General features: G+C 31.7%; 1 protein-coding gene across 7 annotated transcripts in view; it reads left to right on the top strand.

Annotated features, from left to right (window-relative positions):
- Positions 1–13,657: 13,657 nt before the first annotated feature.
- Mp (Multiplexin) overlaps positions 13,658–20,289 on the top strand; it is a 226,403-nt gene continuing 219,771 nt past the window's right edge. For 3 of the 7 annotated variants that reach the window (XM_069054678.1, XM_069054726.1, XM_069054688.1), the window contains exon 1: positions 13,658–13,971. In XM_069054678.1, the coding sequence (XP_068910779.1) occupies positions 13,961–13,971 (11 nt within the window). In that variant the 5' untranslated portion in view covers positions 13,658–13,960. The remainder of the gene's footprint in view (positions 13,972–20,289) is intronic. The other 4 variants (XM_069054707.1, XM_069054671.1, XM_069054718.1 and 1 more) reach the window with 3 other exon arrangements.

Genomic DNA, 20,289 nt, shown 5'->3' with positions numbered 1-20,289 from the left:
TAAACCTACAAAATACAAGATTAATGTCGCATTTATGACAAATGGTAAGTTGTCATGATTATTCTGTGGAAATCTTAACAAGAGGAAATTCAATCACTTTCCTACTATGCTCAAATATGTTAGGCTGTATGTATATTATACGTCAGTCTTAAGGTTTCGAAAAAAAATATAATTCAACATTGAGTTATTACATGACCATAATATGAAAGAAAAAAATTAACTATTTGTAATTGGAGATTTATCTAGACCATTAGATTATAAAAGAAAATTTTTGATTAACTTACGCTTTTAAATATACTGGGTGCCTATAATTCGCGGAACAACTCTATGGGCCGTATGATTTCCCATTCGTTAAGCCTTTCATTAGCTAAATAATTGATTAGACAAAGTGAGAGTATATGCCAGCACTATGTTAGACAGAGACAAAACAATTGAACGACGTTCTTCAACTTTAATGAAAGGGAAATCATACGGCCCAGTGGGGCAATGACAACTCATGTTAGAAATTTATGAGAAAAATAATAAATAAATTCCATACATTTTAGATTTGAAGATATGAGCACTCAGCAGGTGCAGCTTTAATCTCGTTTATTTTAAATATTAAATTTTTTTTTGACTATTTGTTTTTTATTAGCCAATGCTATAATAATTCTGAATGATTGTGATCAAGTTCTAAATAATGAAGTAATAGTTATTTGGATCACAAGTCCAGAAAATGATATTTTGCGAGTGTGAGTGATATTGCGTAGCCGAGGCGGTTTAGCCGAGGCAAAGCAACACGAGCACTCGCAAAACATTTTCTGGACGTGTAATCCACAAAATTTTTCATGCCGAGAAATTTCAATCATTTTTAAAAAGTAAAAAATTTGTTTCACAAGCGGAATCGAACCCGCGACTCTCGCGTCCCTGAGCCGAAACGGAGTCCGTTGGCTATATTCAAAGCTGCCTGCTCATTCTCTAGCGAATTTTTAGTCAAGGTCACTTTTGTAAGTACTAGGCCGGGAATTTTACGTTCCCGGCGGATTTTGAATCATGCAAAACCGTCGATAACGGCCGGCGGCACGAAAATAACTATTACATAATTAGTGGGATAAAAGCAATATTACAGGACTCGAGTGTGAAGATTGCAGATGACGAGAGCGTTAGCCCGAGTTCATCTGTAATCACACGAGTTTCCTGTAATATGCTTTAGCCCACGTGTTATGTACTAAATTTTATCTAAGACCGCCCCAAATTAAAAAAATTAATCTTATCTATTGATTTTCGCCAGTGAAATAAATGACTTTCATTACCGCACTCAGTGGGATAAGAATTTACTGTTCCCATTGAGATAGGTAATGAAAATGCGTGAGGTAATGAAGTTCTTATCCCACTCAAAAGTAGTGGGATAAGTATCATTTATCTCACGGGATTAGATAATAGTTATTTATGGTAAACTTAAGTGGGTTATTTAAGATATTACCCACGAGAGGTATTTGTACATTTGGTTTACACCAGTTTTTTTAGAAAAAATTCTGGTCTTCAAAGTCATTTCAAAATTTGGTTAGATTGTCACAAATTAAAAAATTTCCCTGCCTGATCAAGCCCACGTCAACAAAGTGTCAAAAAATAAATTTATCAATGTCAGTAAATGCCATACAACATGATGATAGGTTATGATATTTAAGACCGTTTTACAATAGAGCATTTTCCATTGCGTCAAAGCATGATTTTGATGACCAGTTTTTTTTTGCTCGCGACAGTATCTACTGCTAAGCTGTGCCGCGAAATCTGGGGCACTCAGTATATATAATAATTTTTTTAAATTGCTAGGACTTACTTCCTGCTCTTGAAGTAAATCTGAATGATCAGTGACGGTTATTTGATTTGTAAAAAGCTATGAAGACACTTTTAAGCTGTAAATTTCTTTGTTTTGTTTCTGAAATTTTTGTATTTATGATTTATAAATCTACAACTTTTTATGAAGGTAACGCGGCTTCCAAATGCATATACAGGGTGACTGACGAAAAACCTTTGATGCTGTATCTTGCTTATTTTTTATCTGATTTGAATAAATGATACGTCAAATGAAATAATTTTGAAAACACTTCAATACCAACTTAATAAAAAAAAATACTTGCGTCCAGTTTTTGACAGATGAACATCAGCTTCTTTTTTTCAAATAGCACTATACATTTTTTTCATTTCAGTATTATAGAGATTTGTCTTCTGAATATAAAAATGCAAAGAACTGTACCCATTCATTAAACAAAAGTCGAGAAATTAAAGAGTAAATGTACAAAATTTAAAAATCAAGTGACCAAAATAAACAAGGGAGAAGTTTGTTCTAAATGCTCGAAATGACTAAGTAAGCTCTGAATATTCATTTGTAAAATCAGTTTGATGATAATAATAATAATAATGTTGCTGTGGAAGAAAATTTCCAAAGACTATTTAGTGTTAACGTGTGGTGTGGCATTTTTGGAGATAGAATGGACTAGTGGGTCCCTTTTTTATTGATAGCAGTCTCGATCAAACAAAATATCATATTATTTATTATCAAATGAAATAAGCTACTTTCTGGATGAGATACCATTAGCAGTGTTGAATAGAGTCGTGTTTCATCAGGACGGCGCCATACCACGTAATGCACGCATGAATTTTGTATTTTTAAATCATTTAAATCATTTTGGTGAACGATGAATGGTGCTCATGGAGCTATTCGATGGCCCGCTACTTCCCCAGATTTGAATCCATTGGATTTTTTTAATCTTCATTGGAAACTTTCGAGACAATGTTTATTTGACCCCACCAGGTACCCAAAAAGAGTTAAGAAAATGGATAGTGCCAGTATGTCAGGAAAAACCCCGAATTTTTTTACTGAATGCAAAGGTGGGTATTTCTAGAAGGTATCGACAGTGTCTGCAACAGCATTGAGGAAAATTGTGAGCAACTAGAATAGATTTTGTATTGTTTACAAATTTGATTACTTGATTTTTGATTTTCAATTTTTTTCAATTAAAATACATTTTTTGTTTTTTCTTTTAATGCACGAATATTCAGAAGAAGATTCTTTATAAGAACGAATAAAAAAATATATAGAGTGTAATTTGAAAAACAAAAATTGGCTATCGCCTGTCAAAAAATAGATGTCGAAAAAAATATCGATTAGGATAATAATGAAGTGCTTTTCGAACTATTTCATTTGATGTGCCATTTATTCAAATCGGATGAAAAATAAGTAAGATACAGCGTCAAAGGTTTTTCGTCAGTCACCCTGTATGTACTCGTACTTCCAGTTTAATACACGAGTACAAGTAGTATTGATTCACTTACAATGCCATTTATATTTGTAACAGCGCCTAATCAGAGTTCCGAGAAAATCAGTTATTACAGAATAATACTAAGTGTTAATAATGGTGTCTAATCTGTATCATATGCGTGAAGAAAAATTAATTATAAGAAAAGGTACAATATTCGATGTCTTAGTTCATAACTTCATAGTAACTTATGCGTCATAAATTGCTGCTTAGCTAACTGTCTAGACAATGATTATATGTTCAAAGACTTAACTGAAATACATTGTTCTTGTGTGGTCTATATCAAAAGTCGTCAACTCATTAAAATATAATACATCTCAAAAATCCCTTACAAGACCGATAAATCACAACTTTACAGAACAAGTTTTGTACTTTACAAGTGGGTATTTTTTATCAGAGTCATTCATTATTCAAATAAGAGACTTAAAAGAATGTAAATAGGTATCTCAAAGTGATGCTAACTTGTCTAAATTAAAGATAAAAGTATTATGGTATTTTAGATAATTTATTAAGCGTTAGTTATAACTATAAGATAATGTTATAGAAAACTATAAAACAACTAACCTGAATAAGCTTTATGCTTTATAAATTATTATTTATTTAATTAAACTTAATGTATACAACGTTGTAGTAGGAATCTTGTAATAAGAATATTAAACGCAGACAATAATGTTTCAATTAAAAGCAAATTTTAACCACGAGCTACTGGCTTCATTGAGTCGGAAAAAATATTTAAAAAATTCTATGTCAAAAAATAAAATAACATTTATTTTTTGAGCTACGATTTTTTTTTCTTCGATACTGTCAGAATTTGAGAATTTTCTCCTATGTGAACGGATTTTGATAAATGTGACAACTTGTCAAAACGAAACGTCAATGTAATTTTAAAGATTTTAAGCGATTTGGAGCCTTTAAGGGGGTCCTCGAACAAAAAAACGTTGCATTCAACTCGTTCTTGTGTAAATTGGGCTTTTTTTGGTATGAGTGGACCAGATTAAAACGCGAGTGAAACGAGCGTTTTAAAGGTCCACGAGTTAAATAATAGTAATTTATTTAACGAGTGGGCCTTTAAAACGCTCGTTTCACTCGCGTTTTAATTTGGTCCACTCATGCCAAAGAAGGCCCAATTTACACAAGAACGAGTTGAATACAACGTTTTTTTGTCTGACGAGCCCCTTAAAGGCTCAAAATCGCTTAAAATCTTTAAAATTAGCTTTTAACGTTTCGTTCTGACAAATGTAACATTTATCAAAATTTGCTCACACAGGAGAAATTTTCAGATTTTTGAAGTGAAAACTCCTTTAGGCGCGCCACATACATTTTATTCCCGGGCAGTGAATTAATTTCATGTGACACGGTAAAAACGTTCGCAGCACAAGCGAAAATCGTTCGCAGCTCAGCGAAAATCGTTCACAGCACGACACGGCAAGCTAAACTCAAGGGAGTCGAGTTTTTTAGCGGAGCGAGCGAAAAACAATCAACTGTGCGTCACTTGTCAATTTTAAATTTTCGTTGTACTTTGTGTTGTAACCTGACTGACCTCAGTGCAGAGCTACAGGAGTAATTGTATACAGGTGTTTTTGAAATACGTGTGTTAATTTTAACCAGTGAAAGAACTCACCAATTTATGAAACTTCTCTATAACATTTTGTAAAATTCGTAAAAGTATTCCAAGATTTTTTGCCCCACAATTTTTACCAAACGAGTTGTTTTATGTGATTAACTAGTTTCTATTTCTTGTAACCATGAGAATCTAAATTTAGATTATTTATTTTTTTCTATAACAATGGAACTTTTTAACAAAGCTCTGTTTCTATCACAACAGAAAATTTTCACCCTTACCCATAGGCGGGTATACACTTTGATGGTTAATTTATTCCAAATTTTAAATCAATTTGTATTGCTTTTTCGTAAAAATGTTATAGAGAAAAGTTCCATGATTTGGCGCGTTCTTCCACTGCCACTGGTTAAAATTAACACACGTATTTCAGAAACATCCTGTATATACAGGATGGTCCAATTTTTAAAAAAAATACTCTAGCAACTTTACTTCTTGTCCGATTTCAATAAGCGATATATCAAATGAAAAGGCGTTTAAGGGACTATGAACTGCCATATAATATTTATTTTTTAAAGAAGCAGTTTAAGCTGGGTGGTATTTAACTTTCTTATTTTAAATTGTGACATATGTTTTTAATTACTTATTTTTAAAATCACTATTTTTTTAAACATTGCTGTATAAAAATATTATTTGTTTTTTGAAAAGTTTTGAAGAAATAAAAATGTTTAATAAATAATAATTGAGACATTTTAATGAAAAAGCGAATAAAATCAAGTTGCTAGAGCATTTGTTACGCAAAGAATTTGACAAGGACACGGTGTTTCCGTACCTCGAATGGAGTTTAGATCTGACATGTAGCATGTCGGTCATTTCTTCAAAGGCATTCATTTTTACTCACGATTAGCTCTTGCTGACAGGTCTCACAAAGCAACTTGTGTTGTGTTCAATATCATTGTCAAGAAAATAAAACTTAAACATCCAAACCTAACCTCACAAATTTTGCTAGAGTGTACCTCTAGCGGACGTATTTGCAGTTTCTATTGAAAAATACAGATTTTTGATGTTTATTTAAAAACAACATTGGATTTAAATAATATTAATTATTATTTATGTCTTGCTCCTTATTCCTCCAACTCATCCGTAATGATATATTTTTTTTCTACTTTGCGTTCGTACAGTATCGTATACTGTTTTGCGTATCGTAATAGGAAAAGGCGTGATATAATAATAATACTAAAAATGGTGAAATTTAATTTTTTAATTTTGACGGATACTCTGGTGTCGCGGCAGACCGCAGCCGTGACCTTGGGTGGAATCCTTCAACTTTAACGGTTTTAAATTTTAATTATTTTTTTTCATTGAAAAAGTGGCAAAGTAGAAAAAATACTGTATGACATCTCGTTTATAAGGCATTTTATCGCACTTACTCCTTTAGGGCACTTTTTGCTACGCTCGTCGTGCTCTAAAACCGTGCGTGCGATAAAATGCTTCTTATAAGACTCGTATCATAATATACTATTATAGAATGGGTACATATTAGAGACTTAAAATCAGTAACGAGCATCATAGAAGTTTTCACTTCTGTCGTGCGGTTTTAAGCACACACTCTTTTTTCCAGAGGCGCCCTTTATCTCTTTTTTACTGACAATATTGTAACATGAAATCAAAACAAATTAGTGAAAGTCCACTATGGACCAAAATTCGCAATACTTAAATTTAATTTTCTTACCTGTAATGAAAAATTTGTTAAAAAAATGAATGAATGATGTACGATTCGAGGTAGTTTTCTTGACAATTTAATACATACAGGGTTATTCACCTAAGATGACGAGCTTGACTAGGTAAAAATACAACCCAAAATACACTTTACAAAGCATTAATTGGGTTTTGGTATTTACATTTTTCGTTTATATTTAGTATTTGAAAAGGTTTTCGAACGATGATAGAACCGATATGATCCTACTTACACATTACTTTTGTGATTTTAATTGCTTATTATTGTTATTAAATCATATTTTCCTGAGAGAGGTATTTTTCTGTCAGAACTTGACATTCATTAGGCTGACGTTAAAATCTGTCTATGTTTTATGCGTATTGTGATAATGACGGATAATGTAATAGGGATCGAGATTGCTTTGTGAATTGCCTGTATATTATACAGGGTGAATCTGAAATACGTGTTTTAATTTTAACCAGTGGAAGAACTCTCTGATTTATGAAACTTTTCTCTATAACATTTTGCAAAATTCGCAAAGTTTTTCAAGATTTTTTGCCGCTAATTATTATCAAACGAGTCATTTAGTGTGATTAACTAATCTCTACATTTTTTTGTAACCACGAGAAGTTTAATTTAAATGATTTAATTTTTTCTATAACAATGTAACTTTTTTGACAAGGTTGTGTAAATCTAACATCACTTTTTGCGTTGTTTGTGTTTTTCCTTTGCAGACTGACGCGAGTGGTGTGTGCACAATCGACTCTTCAACGCCAATTTTGACGGGAAATTTTAATGTATACCTGATACATATAAATTTAAAGAGATTTCACTGTGCACCTGTATATATTTTTCATGACAAAGTGTGAACATTCGTCCATATGAACGCTACATATACTACATTATGATTCATTAACTACTGCAAAATTATTGCATGACCTTTAACTTGAATGTCATCATCTCTAATTAATTGTCTTCCGCACAAACAATAATAGAACATTGTCATTAAACTGGTCAATAGGTTAAAGATAATTTCGAAAAACATTATTGTGGAGAGTTAGAGAAGTTACGTTTACGTAGCTGTTTTCCAATTTCTTTGTTTAAATAAAAACATTATTGTGGAAAGTTAGAGAAATGATGTAGCTGTTTTCCTATGTCTTTGTTTAAATGATAATAAGTCACCTGACCATATTGTATTTTACAATTATTGTTGGAATGATGAATAATATGTAGTACATTTTGGTCGCTGAAAACAGTTGTAGAATGTATGGCAATAGTCGCTACTAAAATGATAAAACATTTTATAAAATGAAGTTTTAGCCACTAGTGAGATAATATGCTCACAAGTGACTATAATGGTTGGTTACTATAGAAATATGACTATAATGGCTAGTTACTATATTAATACAATTCTTTTGTCTGACTTATTTCTATTTTTAAATTCAATAAATAAATGAGTTTTTCTGAAATAATGCGAAATTATAAATGACATAATCACGTAACATTATACCGGTATTAGCAATAGAGACTACAAACTTTGAAGGAATTTCTTCTCTTTTTTATTCAATTTAAAAACAATATTAAATCTGTATTTGAAAAATGTAAATTAATAAACATTGAGGTGAATTTAAACAAGAATTATTCCAAAAAACTGTTTTCCATTTTAATTGCCTGATTTTTAATTAAAGAACACAATATTTTTAACAGAGTCTGGTGTAAATTCACTTCAGGGTAAACCGAATGTAAAAATGTATAGTGTAATGCTCGAGTGGGTAATGAGTATTGCTGCTTTAATTTACGGAATTAATTAACTGAAGCAGAACCTTTAAATTTTCCCCCAGTCTCTTCCACTGTAGTGAATAATTGTTAATTGAGATAAAAATTGTTTTGTTGCATTTTAAAATTTGGCCGTACATTTAAATACAGAGTAATGTTAAACAGGGTAGACTGGAGTCAATTATTGTAGTAAGGAACAGTTGTAAGTTCTAATACTGTGAATAAATCGAAGATTCATTAGCGGTAGTTAAAATATCTTCCAATATGTTTCAAATTTTACGTGCACCAAGTGGTACAGTGTTATTCTAAATGATTGTAATCCAAGTAGGTAGGCGTAAAAACTGAATGTAAAATTTATGGTTGCCGCTCCACATAAAAAACATCAAATTGATGTGAATAAGTGAGTAGGTACACACCGTTCACCCACAGGAGTTAAATTGGGTGCAAAACAATTCAATATTTTTGGATTCAATCGTTAATTAAAAAAAAAAATAAAACCCTTATCACCGCACTTTTTACCTAAAAAATGACACTGACAGCGACTAAAATTGACAGTTCACATGAAAGCGGCAAAAATTTCATAACATGGGCATGGCCTGCTTCGACTACAATCATTTATAATAACCCTGTACTTTCTCTGCGTAGAATTTAGTGATTTTTATCCAGTTTCTCGCTGGACAAACTATACTAACAGTTTTTATTGTTTTTCATTCGAGTATTTTAATCGAGTAACTTTTTTGGTGCTTCATTATCAATGGATGTGTAAACACATGACCTGGTATGTTTTGAAGAATTTGCGTAAAAAATTATAAATAAAATAATGTTTATTTTAACGAGTCCTATTGGTGGTTAAATTTATTTCGTGGACTTCCATAACACCCGGTATAATTATTGAGATGATAAATTACGACTATCTATTACAAGATAGCAAATTTGTAAAAAGGCTGTTTATTTTTTATTGTTTATGGTTTGAGAATTTTATGAAGCTAAATAGCCGAAATGTTGTGCTTTAAAAGTTGTTACTTGTATTAGTGGTTGTTTTTTTATTATTTGCATTCAATAAATACAGGGTGTCTCAAAATTTGCGAATTCCGAATTCAGAGCATTGTAGGGGATCCCTTCAGTAGTCCAAATAAAAAAATCGGGACTCCCCCCACAAAGATACATTGGTCTGAAGGTGCACCCTTTGAAGTGCGTTTTCTTCAAATACAGGCTGAAAAGTTTAGTGTTTATTGTTATTTATGACATAGATGATTGTGGAAAATAATAACGTGAAACAATTTTTTGAAGAATAGCTTTACTTTGGAGTAAAAAAATCTTAAATGTTTGTAATTTTTCTTAAAAATGGAACTGCAATGTAGCTAGAATAGTATTTGGTCACTGTGGATATTCAGTGCTTATATCTTCTTCAAGAAGAGCGATTTTTTTTTTTCTAAGTATTTACAAGCTCCACTGGGTCTTTCCCTACCACGCTCTGAATTCGGAATTCGCCAATTTTGAAACACCCTGTATATTAAAACTACAAATGTATTATTATTTTCATAATGTGTTATAACTAATCCCTTTCCCTATAACAACTGACCTAGGACTAGGGCGAACTTTTTCTAATGTTCTGCCGGAAGTTTCCTTAGTAGTCCGAACAATGGGAGTAGTGCCATTTTGTAGACAAATAAACAAACTTTGGTAATTGTTCACTTTAACTACTTCTGGAATTTTCGCGTTTTTTCTGGCTAGATAGCCTCAGGACGTCCTCCTAGATCGTGTTCCACCATTCAAACCTTGTGCAAATGCCTTTTTTTTTCTCTCTTGTTGTGTTTCAAGGTCGCGTCAAAGTCATGCCAAGTCTTAGTATAACTAAAGGGTAAGGAAAATTTTCATTTGCACAAGGTTTGACTAGTGGGAAACGATGTAGGAGGATGTCCTGAAGCTGTCTAGCCAGAAAAAACGCGAAAATTCCAGAAGTAATTAAAGTGAATAATTACCCAAACTTTACGTAACATTACTTGTTCCAGTTCAGCTGTTATATTAAAATTACTGTGAGTCAAAGTGTCAAAATGTTCCAATAGTTCTAATCATTAATCAATAATCACATAGTTTTTCTGTGGAATATAATTTTTTTAGTTAACGTTTTTTAGTATGTATTCAAAATTAATATGATCACAATAAAATTTAGACTAGGAACTGTTTAAATTGTTTGAACTGTGAAAAGGGTAAGGTCTTGGAAAATATAATGGAACATAAACACCGCCGCTGTATTTACTACTTCAATATTTACAAGTAGAAAATTCTAAAATGCGTTACAAATTCCAAGAGTTGTTCTTAGATTACTAAAGTAATGAACTTTTAAACTGAACATTGTTTCGAGAACCTCTTATAGGTTACTTACAAAAGTTTTGTAACGCAGTCTTTGAATGTATGCTCCTTCATAGTTTACATATTTGTACCGAAACTAATTAACACTGTCTTTTCAATCGAATTGAAAGCGACTAAATTTCGCAGTGTAAAGACAGTATTAAAGGTTAGATGATCCAGCACTTGAATTTACGAGAAATTCTTGTTCACAAAGTGTTTGCTGAGCTCGTATATTATGATAGAAGTGTCATGTTCCAACACATTGATTATTTATTACATACAAGTGTCCCAGAATGAACCATCATAATTTTAACCACGAGTTAATGGCTTCATGCAGAACTCGGAAAAAATATTTAAAAAATTCAGTTAAAAAATAAAATGACATTTAATTTTTGAGGTACAGTGCTTTTGGTTGTTGTCTCACAACCTCCTAGGTAAAATTTTGGCACATTTTAAAAATACACCCTTGTATACCATATTTTATAAAAATACGCCAATGCGAAGTAACTTCTAAGAAATATGCTTTAAAACAAGGAAACCACATTGGTGTACATTTTATAAAATATGATATACAGGGTGTCTCAGCTAATACTTTGAGCCTAATATCTCGGTTATTTTCCAACGGATTTTTGTAAAATTTAAAATGCAAATATTCTAGATGGTGAAGAGTAAAATCCCATTAATGCAATAACCCAAGTCTTAAAAACGTAATTTTTACATGCCTTTTTAAAATGTTGAATCACTTAGATTAAAGATTAAATTAAAAATTGATCGTCAATAAAAAATACTGTAAGGAGAAACTCGTCCTTGGAAGATGTCTGGTTTGCAAGAAAAAAGAAAAAAACTGTGTTAAACGTGGCTGCAGATGCAAAAACGTAGACGCGTATGAAACAAACGCACACTATTGTCGAATTTTGGTCACCCCGCTTCGCATAAACGCAGGTGACATATTTGACGTTGATCTTTCTAACCTTACAAATTCTTACGAAGTTAAAAACAACATTTGGACGTAATTTATTATACTGGATGCTTTAATTCTTCCATAAAGGACTAAAACAGGATCGGGATATTTTAGCAAGGTAATTAGTTCATATACGCTTCCTGTGTTTTCAAATAAATTAACGAGTCTGAACCTTACATTTTGTAAAGCCTACTTACATTTGCATAGTGTTCCACGAGAAAACGAACTTTGTTATTGAAGTTCTTACGACGCAAAAATTATTTCCTTTTTCAAGAATATTGAAATTTCTGCCATTGTAGTCTATTTTTAGAGTATTTTCAATAAATGTACACAATTTGACTTTTCTAATTCTTTTGACAGATTTTAAGGGGTGTACAAAATATTACTTGGCAACTTTTCATCAATTATTTCAAAAGGTCACTGCTCAAATACCTTCAAAATTTAGATTAAATTTTTAACAAGAAAATCTAATCTTTTCGTTGATTTAGCTAATTCTTTATGCAGACACCTATTTTTTAATGTTTAACAATCTAATAATAATTGCGCTTAATTTTCAATAAAGAAAACATGTGTTAAAATTAATTTTTTTTACTTGAGGTAATTTTATTATTACTAATTGAAGCTTCACCGTCTAAAATATCTGTATTTTAAATTTCATAAAGATATTAGGCTCGAAAGTCTTAGCTGAGACATCCTGTACAAGGGTGTATTTTTAAAATTGCCGAAATTTTAGCTACAAGGTTGTAGCACAACGTAGAAGACTAAAAGCATGTGAAAAAAATTGTACCTCAAAAATTAAATGTCATTTTATTTTTTGACAGAATTTTTTAAATATTTTTTTCGAGTTCTACATGAAGCCAGTAGCTCGTGGTTAAAATTATGTTGGTTCATTCTGGGATACCTGTATACGAGTACAATACAAGCGATTAAAAAACAACCATAATTTTTTTAGTTGAACACGACTTTACAAAATAACGAAGGATTATTTTCATACAACCTTAGTGTAGAACCCCATTTTATTTTTCGATTTGGATGGGATATTCTGAGAATCCGTGTACATTTATTCAATTGTTACAAAGCTGGGGATAAAGTAACACAAAATTACAAAATTCCGTAATCAAAGATTTAAAAACTTTTTGTACACCATTTCATTTGCTACTTCTTAGTTTCACTGATATGTTGATATATATGTACAGGGTGAAATTGAAATGCATCATATTCATAATATGTAATTCCATGCCCAACGAGACGCTTCTGGAAGCTCTAATAAATCCAAACATGAATAGCCACAAAAACGCTTTAAAAACAGAGGATCACAAAACCTTATATTTTGCACCTTTTTTGCGTTGCACTCGATAACTTTTTAATCTTACTATTCTTCCTAATGCACATGGCATTTCTGCCCTCGTGCGGAAGTAGGTAGGTATAGCGCAAAACTGAATGCATAAATGGTCAATGTACAATTTTATAGATGGATGAACTGTCGTCATATACTCATAATAATTTTCAACTTCCTTTACAAGGTGACAGCAAAAATTGTTTCTGCATGTGTTCGTGTCTTTCGTTACGCGTGTAATGTATCCTTCATACGTGCACAATGTGATGACTTGTATGCTCATGCCGATTCTTTGGAACCATTGTATCCTTGTGCTTTACCCATTGAAAAAATCTGTCTGCACTTTCTAAGCTTTAATAACACATCGTTCCGTTGACAGAGAACTTGCTGTTCCTCATTAAAATTCTCGTCGTTTTATTTTCGCGCCACGAGAGCGAAATTGAACTTCATGATATCGTACGTTGTGGCTATTTATATATATAAAAAAAAAAGAAAGCAGGCTTGTTATTTATGTCTGGGATTAAAGACATTCGGTGTACAGAAGAGATAAGAATCTAGTCCTATAATGCGCTTTGGCTAACAAGATCAGAGAAGGCGACGCAAGAAGCCCCAGTTAATTTTGTGCCGTTCACGCACCCTGTTGTCGGAAGCGGGCGTTACTCACAGCAACCCTGACCACAACAATTAAGTAGATGGAAACAATGGGATAACAATGAGAATAAATCGTGGTGATCCCCTCCAGAAGAAGAAGAAGCGTCTTTTGTTTCCGAAGATGACCGATTGTAGACGCGGAGAGTGAGTTCAGATCTCGCGGCAGTTGTGCTTCATCCATCGGACGGGGAGTCTGTTGCAGTTGGCTTCGCGAGCTTTTTACCACGTGTGCCGGTACCACGTGTTCAGTGGAAGCATGTCGAGTTTGCTACTGTGCGCATGAAAATGTTGTGTGATTGAATGCGACAAAATGATTTATAGGTGAGTCCGTTGGCAAGCCGAGTTGCGTTCTCTCGCCTCAAATGTGCTATAGCTTTCCGTCAATACCAGGATCAAAAATCATATTTGATAATAATAAATCAAAGTTCGACCATGCCAAATTTTCTACTCGTTCATTTGTCATACGAATCATGTGACATAAATGTGTTTTATAGGTGTTTATGTTACGCACCTATACAACCGGGTAAAAGTAAATTCTGACATTCCATTAAAGTCAATTTAATTTTCGTTAAAGCTACAATTGTAGGCAATTTTATTACGAAGCTTTCCGCAACTACATGAGTTTTTAGGATAAATATTACACAATATGATATTGATCATCAAACTCATTTAACAAGTTCAATAAAAAAAATGTTTTCTTGTGGGTAAGTCTATGTTTAAGTGATATTACATGAATATGAATTTATATATGTGTATGTATAATATGTAGTATATTAAACAGCATAGTTAAATAACAATGCCCGTTATATTTGCATTATGTAGAAAAATCCACATTTGTTATAATAAATTCATTTGAAATAATTATGTTGTTACAAAACAACCTTGTAAGAACTAAAATTTATATAAAGCTCATTTTTTCTTTAAAACAATTGTCAAAGTCACTAGTTATTTGATGGTTACTAGGTTCGCAAAATTAAATGTCAATTGTATGTCAGCCGGGTCAGCCCTTTTGATGTAAAGACGCTTGCGCTACTGAATATGTTCAGTTGTATTTTTTAGTGTCATTATCGTCTTCATTTCTTGTTTGTTGGTATAAAATTTGCTTACACCTGGAACTTTTCTGACTTTTAAAAATCATTGAGATAACCTCAAACCTGATCTAGGGAGATATTACGATACAGATCTTCCGAAACGAAAGGTTTTAGGGTGGTATAGCCTGGTCTTTAAGGCAATTTTGACATTGACAATTGTTTTTTTTTAAAAGGACCATAGTCTGTTCACATGCACTGAAAATACAATTATTAACTATTTCTGTATCAATGAATACTTGGACGAGAATTCGTTGAATAGTATTCAGTTTTTATGATACAATAGTCAATAGTGTTTTTTGAATCGGTGAAAAACGTGAGTGTTTTTTTGTGCATGAAAAGGTCTTTTAAGCCGAGACGCAGGTCGACACTGTAAAAGCGTTTGCATGCACAAAAAACTTCACGCACGAAATATGTACTCGTATAAACAACATTTTTTCTATAATTGCTTTCAAAACTAAATTTTAAAATTCAAATTTTTGATGGAAATCTGAAGTATAGTCCATTTTTTTTACTATAGTCCGATGAGCTTAGTCCGAATCAAGAAGTCGACATGAACTGCTTTCGACATTTGAGAGCAGTGCATGGTTCTACCAATATTTGAACATTTATTTAGGCAACATGAGACAGATATTACAAATTTCAATTTTTAAGATTTTGAGTTGTGTTCTTTCGTGCTTTCTTAGTTTTTCTGCAAATTCATTCCTCCGTTTTAATTTTGTCTTTCAAAAAACCGCTCCCTTCAGAACTCTTTTGATAACTATTTACTTTTATCAACTAATAGGTCAGATATATTAAAAATTGTTGAAAACAGCACTAAACAACCACGATTAGACTGTCTTTCTTTCTTCCTAGATTTTGTTTCGGCAACGCCATGAACACAGAACAACTCTCTATGAATTAGTTTACCCCCTTACCTGTTAACTTCCAGTCTTGCACGTTTCCGGGCAATTCCAATATTATTTTTGCAATTTACAAATTCTGTAAATGAATCTGTCCACATGTTTTCGTTGGCATCATACGGAGGACATTTCAAGCAAAATTAAACAAAATTATCGCAATTAAGGCCCATACACAATGGCGTTAACGTTACGTCGATGTTAAAACGTTAATGTTAACGTTAGATCTAGAAATTCAAAATTACATGTATTTCATAGTGGACCGTTCACAATGACGTTATGATGAAAATTCATGTTGTATGATATTGTTAGCGTTAACGTTAGTTCTAGAAATGTTCTGGATTCTTAACGTTACATTCTAACATTAGCCAACGGAAATAATTTATAAAAAGTACTGAAATACATGTAATTAGATCTAACGTTAACATTAACGTTTTAACATCGACGTAACGTTAACGCCATTGTGAAAGGGCTGTAAATGTGGTTAAAACGTAACCTAAAAATTTGACGTCGCTAATGTAATAAACGTACAACTCGTGTCTTGCTCGAATCACACATGCTAAAGCGAGATGCATAGTGGGACCCGCTTAATACAATACGTACAAGAATTCAATAGTTTGTTTACATTATGTTGAAAAGAGATAGCAATATGACAGTTGTTCTGCTTTTTAATTGATACATCGGACTATAATTAAAAAATGGACTTTATATCAACCAGTGACCATGTTGCTAGGTAACCATGTAATAAAAAACAGTGCGTGAAGTGAAAAACGGAAAAAGTTATGTGCGTTAAATCGCATTTCACACACTGTTATGTATTGTTTCTTCTATATATGTTCTATAGTTGTTTCTATAGTAGTAACAATGTAAAAAAAATACATGTAAGAAAATGACCCACTTCACGCATGGATAACTATGCGTGAATATCAATTTTTTTAATCAATTCTATACAAAAACATCTTTTTTTCAATTCCAGTACTGTTGTTTACAGATCTAATAAGCTTTACCAAAATTAAATAAAAAACATAACTTCTTTATCACAGTGATTGACTGATCGCTGATACATATACATATATTACAAATCAAGACAATCGAGAATCTGATTTTCTTAATGGAAGTAATATGTATTAATAGGTTTTCAGTTTCAATGAACAAAGTTTTTAATACTTTTATTGGCTCCAGAAGGTGACATATCCTTCTGTCCGCCAGTAAAAACCCTTGTACCGTGCTAGTAATGTTAAATACTGTAATAACAATATTGAATACAAATTTTAGTACAAGTGATATTTATTTACAAGAGATTTATCATAATAAATAGCCTGTATTATTTAAATGATTATTTACAAATCTATAACGAGTGTTCAATTGAATTGTTCATCAAGTTGGCTATGACGTTATTTTTTAAGAGACAACAACATCGTAAATTAAATTGGTTAGACAAAGATAGCGACAAAAAGAATCAAAGACAATTTGATGAACTTTTCAATTGAACACATGTTATAATGCGAGTATGTATTATCCATATGAGTTTACACTGTCAATAACTTGAAAAATGTAGTACATACTTCTGCCACTAAAAAAGATATTAAACCGTGTGGTATTTTGGTTACAATTGTCACTGTGAATCCTGAAACTTTTTGTTGTGTATCGTTCTAGCAAGGCATGGGAAATATAAAAACTTATTTTTTTTTGCATCAAAAATCTTTGAAAACTTTTGTTACATCTCAAATTTAAATTTTCAAAAAAAGACTCATCAACTTAACATTTACGTTAATTAAAAATAAATCTATGTCTTTCATGCAGTTTTGTCGTGTGTATTTTTTTAATGTTTTAACGGTAATAGAACATGATCCTATTAACAGATGATAATTTCAAAATGATGATTCACTAGTTTTGTTATTAATTCTAATGGAACGACAGGCCTTCAGTTTTTATATTTTTTATTACAAATTAAATAATTATCTACCTATGAATTCTAGTTTGTAATAAAACGTTTATATTCCCATTACGCAACCAATTAATTAACAAATGGTATAAGATTCAATGTAAAATCATTATTAGATGTTTTACTAAATTATGTTTATCTCAATACTTTCGTTGTAATGTCTTTTCTATTGTTATTTAAGGGTTAATTATTATCAAGGTATTTTCTGCGGTTATTTCATAAGATTATTAAGCTTAATTGGTTATTTCAAATATAAAATTAGGAGTTTATAATGGTTATACATTCTCTTTCGATGTTATTTTTGGTGAAGTGAATGTTAATGAACTTGAAGTCAATTTGTACAATTGGCTATTTACCAAACGCTGGAAATGTCTATGCGTTAATTGACGTATTGAGATATTTTTAATAGTGGAATAAGTTTATGAATTCACACATTTCGCCATATTTGTTACAAAAAAGTAAAACTTAAAAAGACTTAAGAGTAAAACTTAATACGGGGTCATTATAAATGTTTGTAACAACTAGTGGGCGTAGGGGCGCACCTAAAGTATAGCGCACAGCCACCTACGATGGTACAATCATTTATAATGACCCCGTACATACCTAATCGAAAATAAGATTAGCGACTAACATTTACAATTGGAGAAATTTCTGATCTGAATTACGCTTTTTTATAAAAAACTCAATTTTATAACAATTATTCGATGATGTACTTTTTTTTATTAATTAACGTGTCATGGAATTGTGAAAATAAGCGTTCAAATAAAACGGAGTGTAAAGAAAACCATATAATATGTAATTGTGGTGCAGGAATGCTATTACCGTTTCTCCAATAAAAGTATTGCTTTGTTTTGTTTTTCTTCTGGTATGCCGCGTTTTATTTCATAATACAAATGTTTTAAGAAAGATTTATTTGTGAATCAGTTGAACGTTGTCTAATTGGGTTACATCGAATTGATTTTTTAAATCGAGAAAGATCCATTTATTTTTAATTGATTTAAATACTTAGTCACTTTTTTATCATTTTTTCAACTGACATGCCGTATCATCCACAGTTAAGATGTGTGTCGGTAAATATTTAAATTACAGATGTGGCAATCGGTGAGTTAGTACCAATAGTCCAGTTATGCGGCCACTGGCCACCTGGGTCACCAGACTTCATAAGACTTCAAAATGTCCACAATAGTTACAAGACTATTAAATGCACAACGTATATTCTAAATATAATCATTCATCATTAATTAACTAATTATTATTTAAGGACATTATTTACACTAGAGACATTGAAAAGGGCAACTTTTCCATTGAAAATATGTATTATTATGTGTATTAATTACCTAGATGTAGAAAATTCTAATGTCAGCAAACAGCAACAAATTTTAACATTATTTTTATATGTTCGTCAACTGGTGACACTGGAATGAATTGGAATATGTACATATTATGAAAATAAAATGATAATGAAAGGAATTCATCTGTGAATTTTATTAAATCCAACGAAAATGTCAAGAATGTGTTTACTTTTAAAAATGTATCGGGTGTTTTTTTAAATTTCAGCTCAAAATAGGCGTTGAAGAGTCGACTGTGAACACTCATGTAAAGACCTAAGATTTAAACAGCTAATCCGTGATCCGTAATCCGTACAATCGACTCTTCAACGTCTACTTTGAGGTGAGAAATAATAAATAATTTACTACATAGGTTCTACCCTATTAAAAAACGGTAGTTAAGCATTGCTATAACGTTTAATAATTTTTCCGTATCTTCATGTGATGTTTCACATACCTGAAACAGAGTGTCGATAAAGAACAATGAAATTGCCATTGAAACTTATTTTGTTCTCTTCTTTAACTTCTTGACACTTTTGGCATTATCATCGTGCCATGATCTGGTTACCAGACCATTTATAAATATCTACGTTTTATCAAGGTATAAACATGAAGGTTCAGTTTCACGTTGATTTTTCACATACTCTTTTAGAAGAATTTAACTCTGACAAGTCAACTCACTTTAAATAAAATGAACGTTTCGTGACATTTGCAATTCTCATCAACACAATAAATACCTAAGTAATTTAATTATAAAAGAAATAAGAATACAATTCAAAAGGGTAAGAGTAATAACAGGGCCCTGAAAATAATTTTTGTTGTTTTTCAAGTGAAGAGGAAGAATTTGTTTAATATGTTGTGTGATCGTATGTACGGGGTCATTATAAATTATTGTACCATCATCGTAGGTGGCTGTGCGCTATGCTTTAAGTGCGCCGCTACGTCCACTAGTTGTTACAAATATTTATATTGACCCCGTATAATACAGCGTCATCAACAATGACTGAGTCTGTTGGCAATGAAACAATTGAAAAGTATTGGTTTTTTTTGTCTCGTAATTGGCACTGACCGGATTTTTTAACTTGAGGCGACATTAAAAACATTTTTGGTTATGCCGGTTACGTTTGTGCTACATATTACAAAAATGAACCTTTGATGGTAAATTTCAAATTTGCAAAATTTCATTGTTACCAACAGATTCAGTCATTCTTGATCACACTGTAGATAGAAGACGCCACCACCGATGCTTTAAATTTTAATAATCTAGTAATCAGCGCGGAAGACGCTACCAACCCAAAGTTAAAAAGTTAGTAATGTCAAATTATTTACTTTTTTCATTTTATTTTAAAATATTTTTGAGTTATTCGTTACAAAAAATA

The sequence above is a fragment of the Tenebrio molitor genome, chromosome 1 (genome assembly GCF_963966145.1).
Source record: "Tenebrio molitor chromosome 1, icTenMoli1.1, whole genome shotgun sequence".
NCBI lineage: Eukaryota > Metazoa > Arthropoda > Insecta > Coleoptera > Tenebrionidae > Tenebrio > Tenebrio molitor.
The sequence above is the reverse complement of the archived record's forward strand: the minus strand, read 5'-3'. Positions and strand labels throughout refer to the sequence as shown.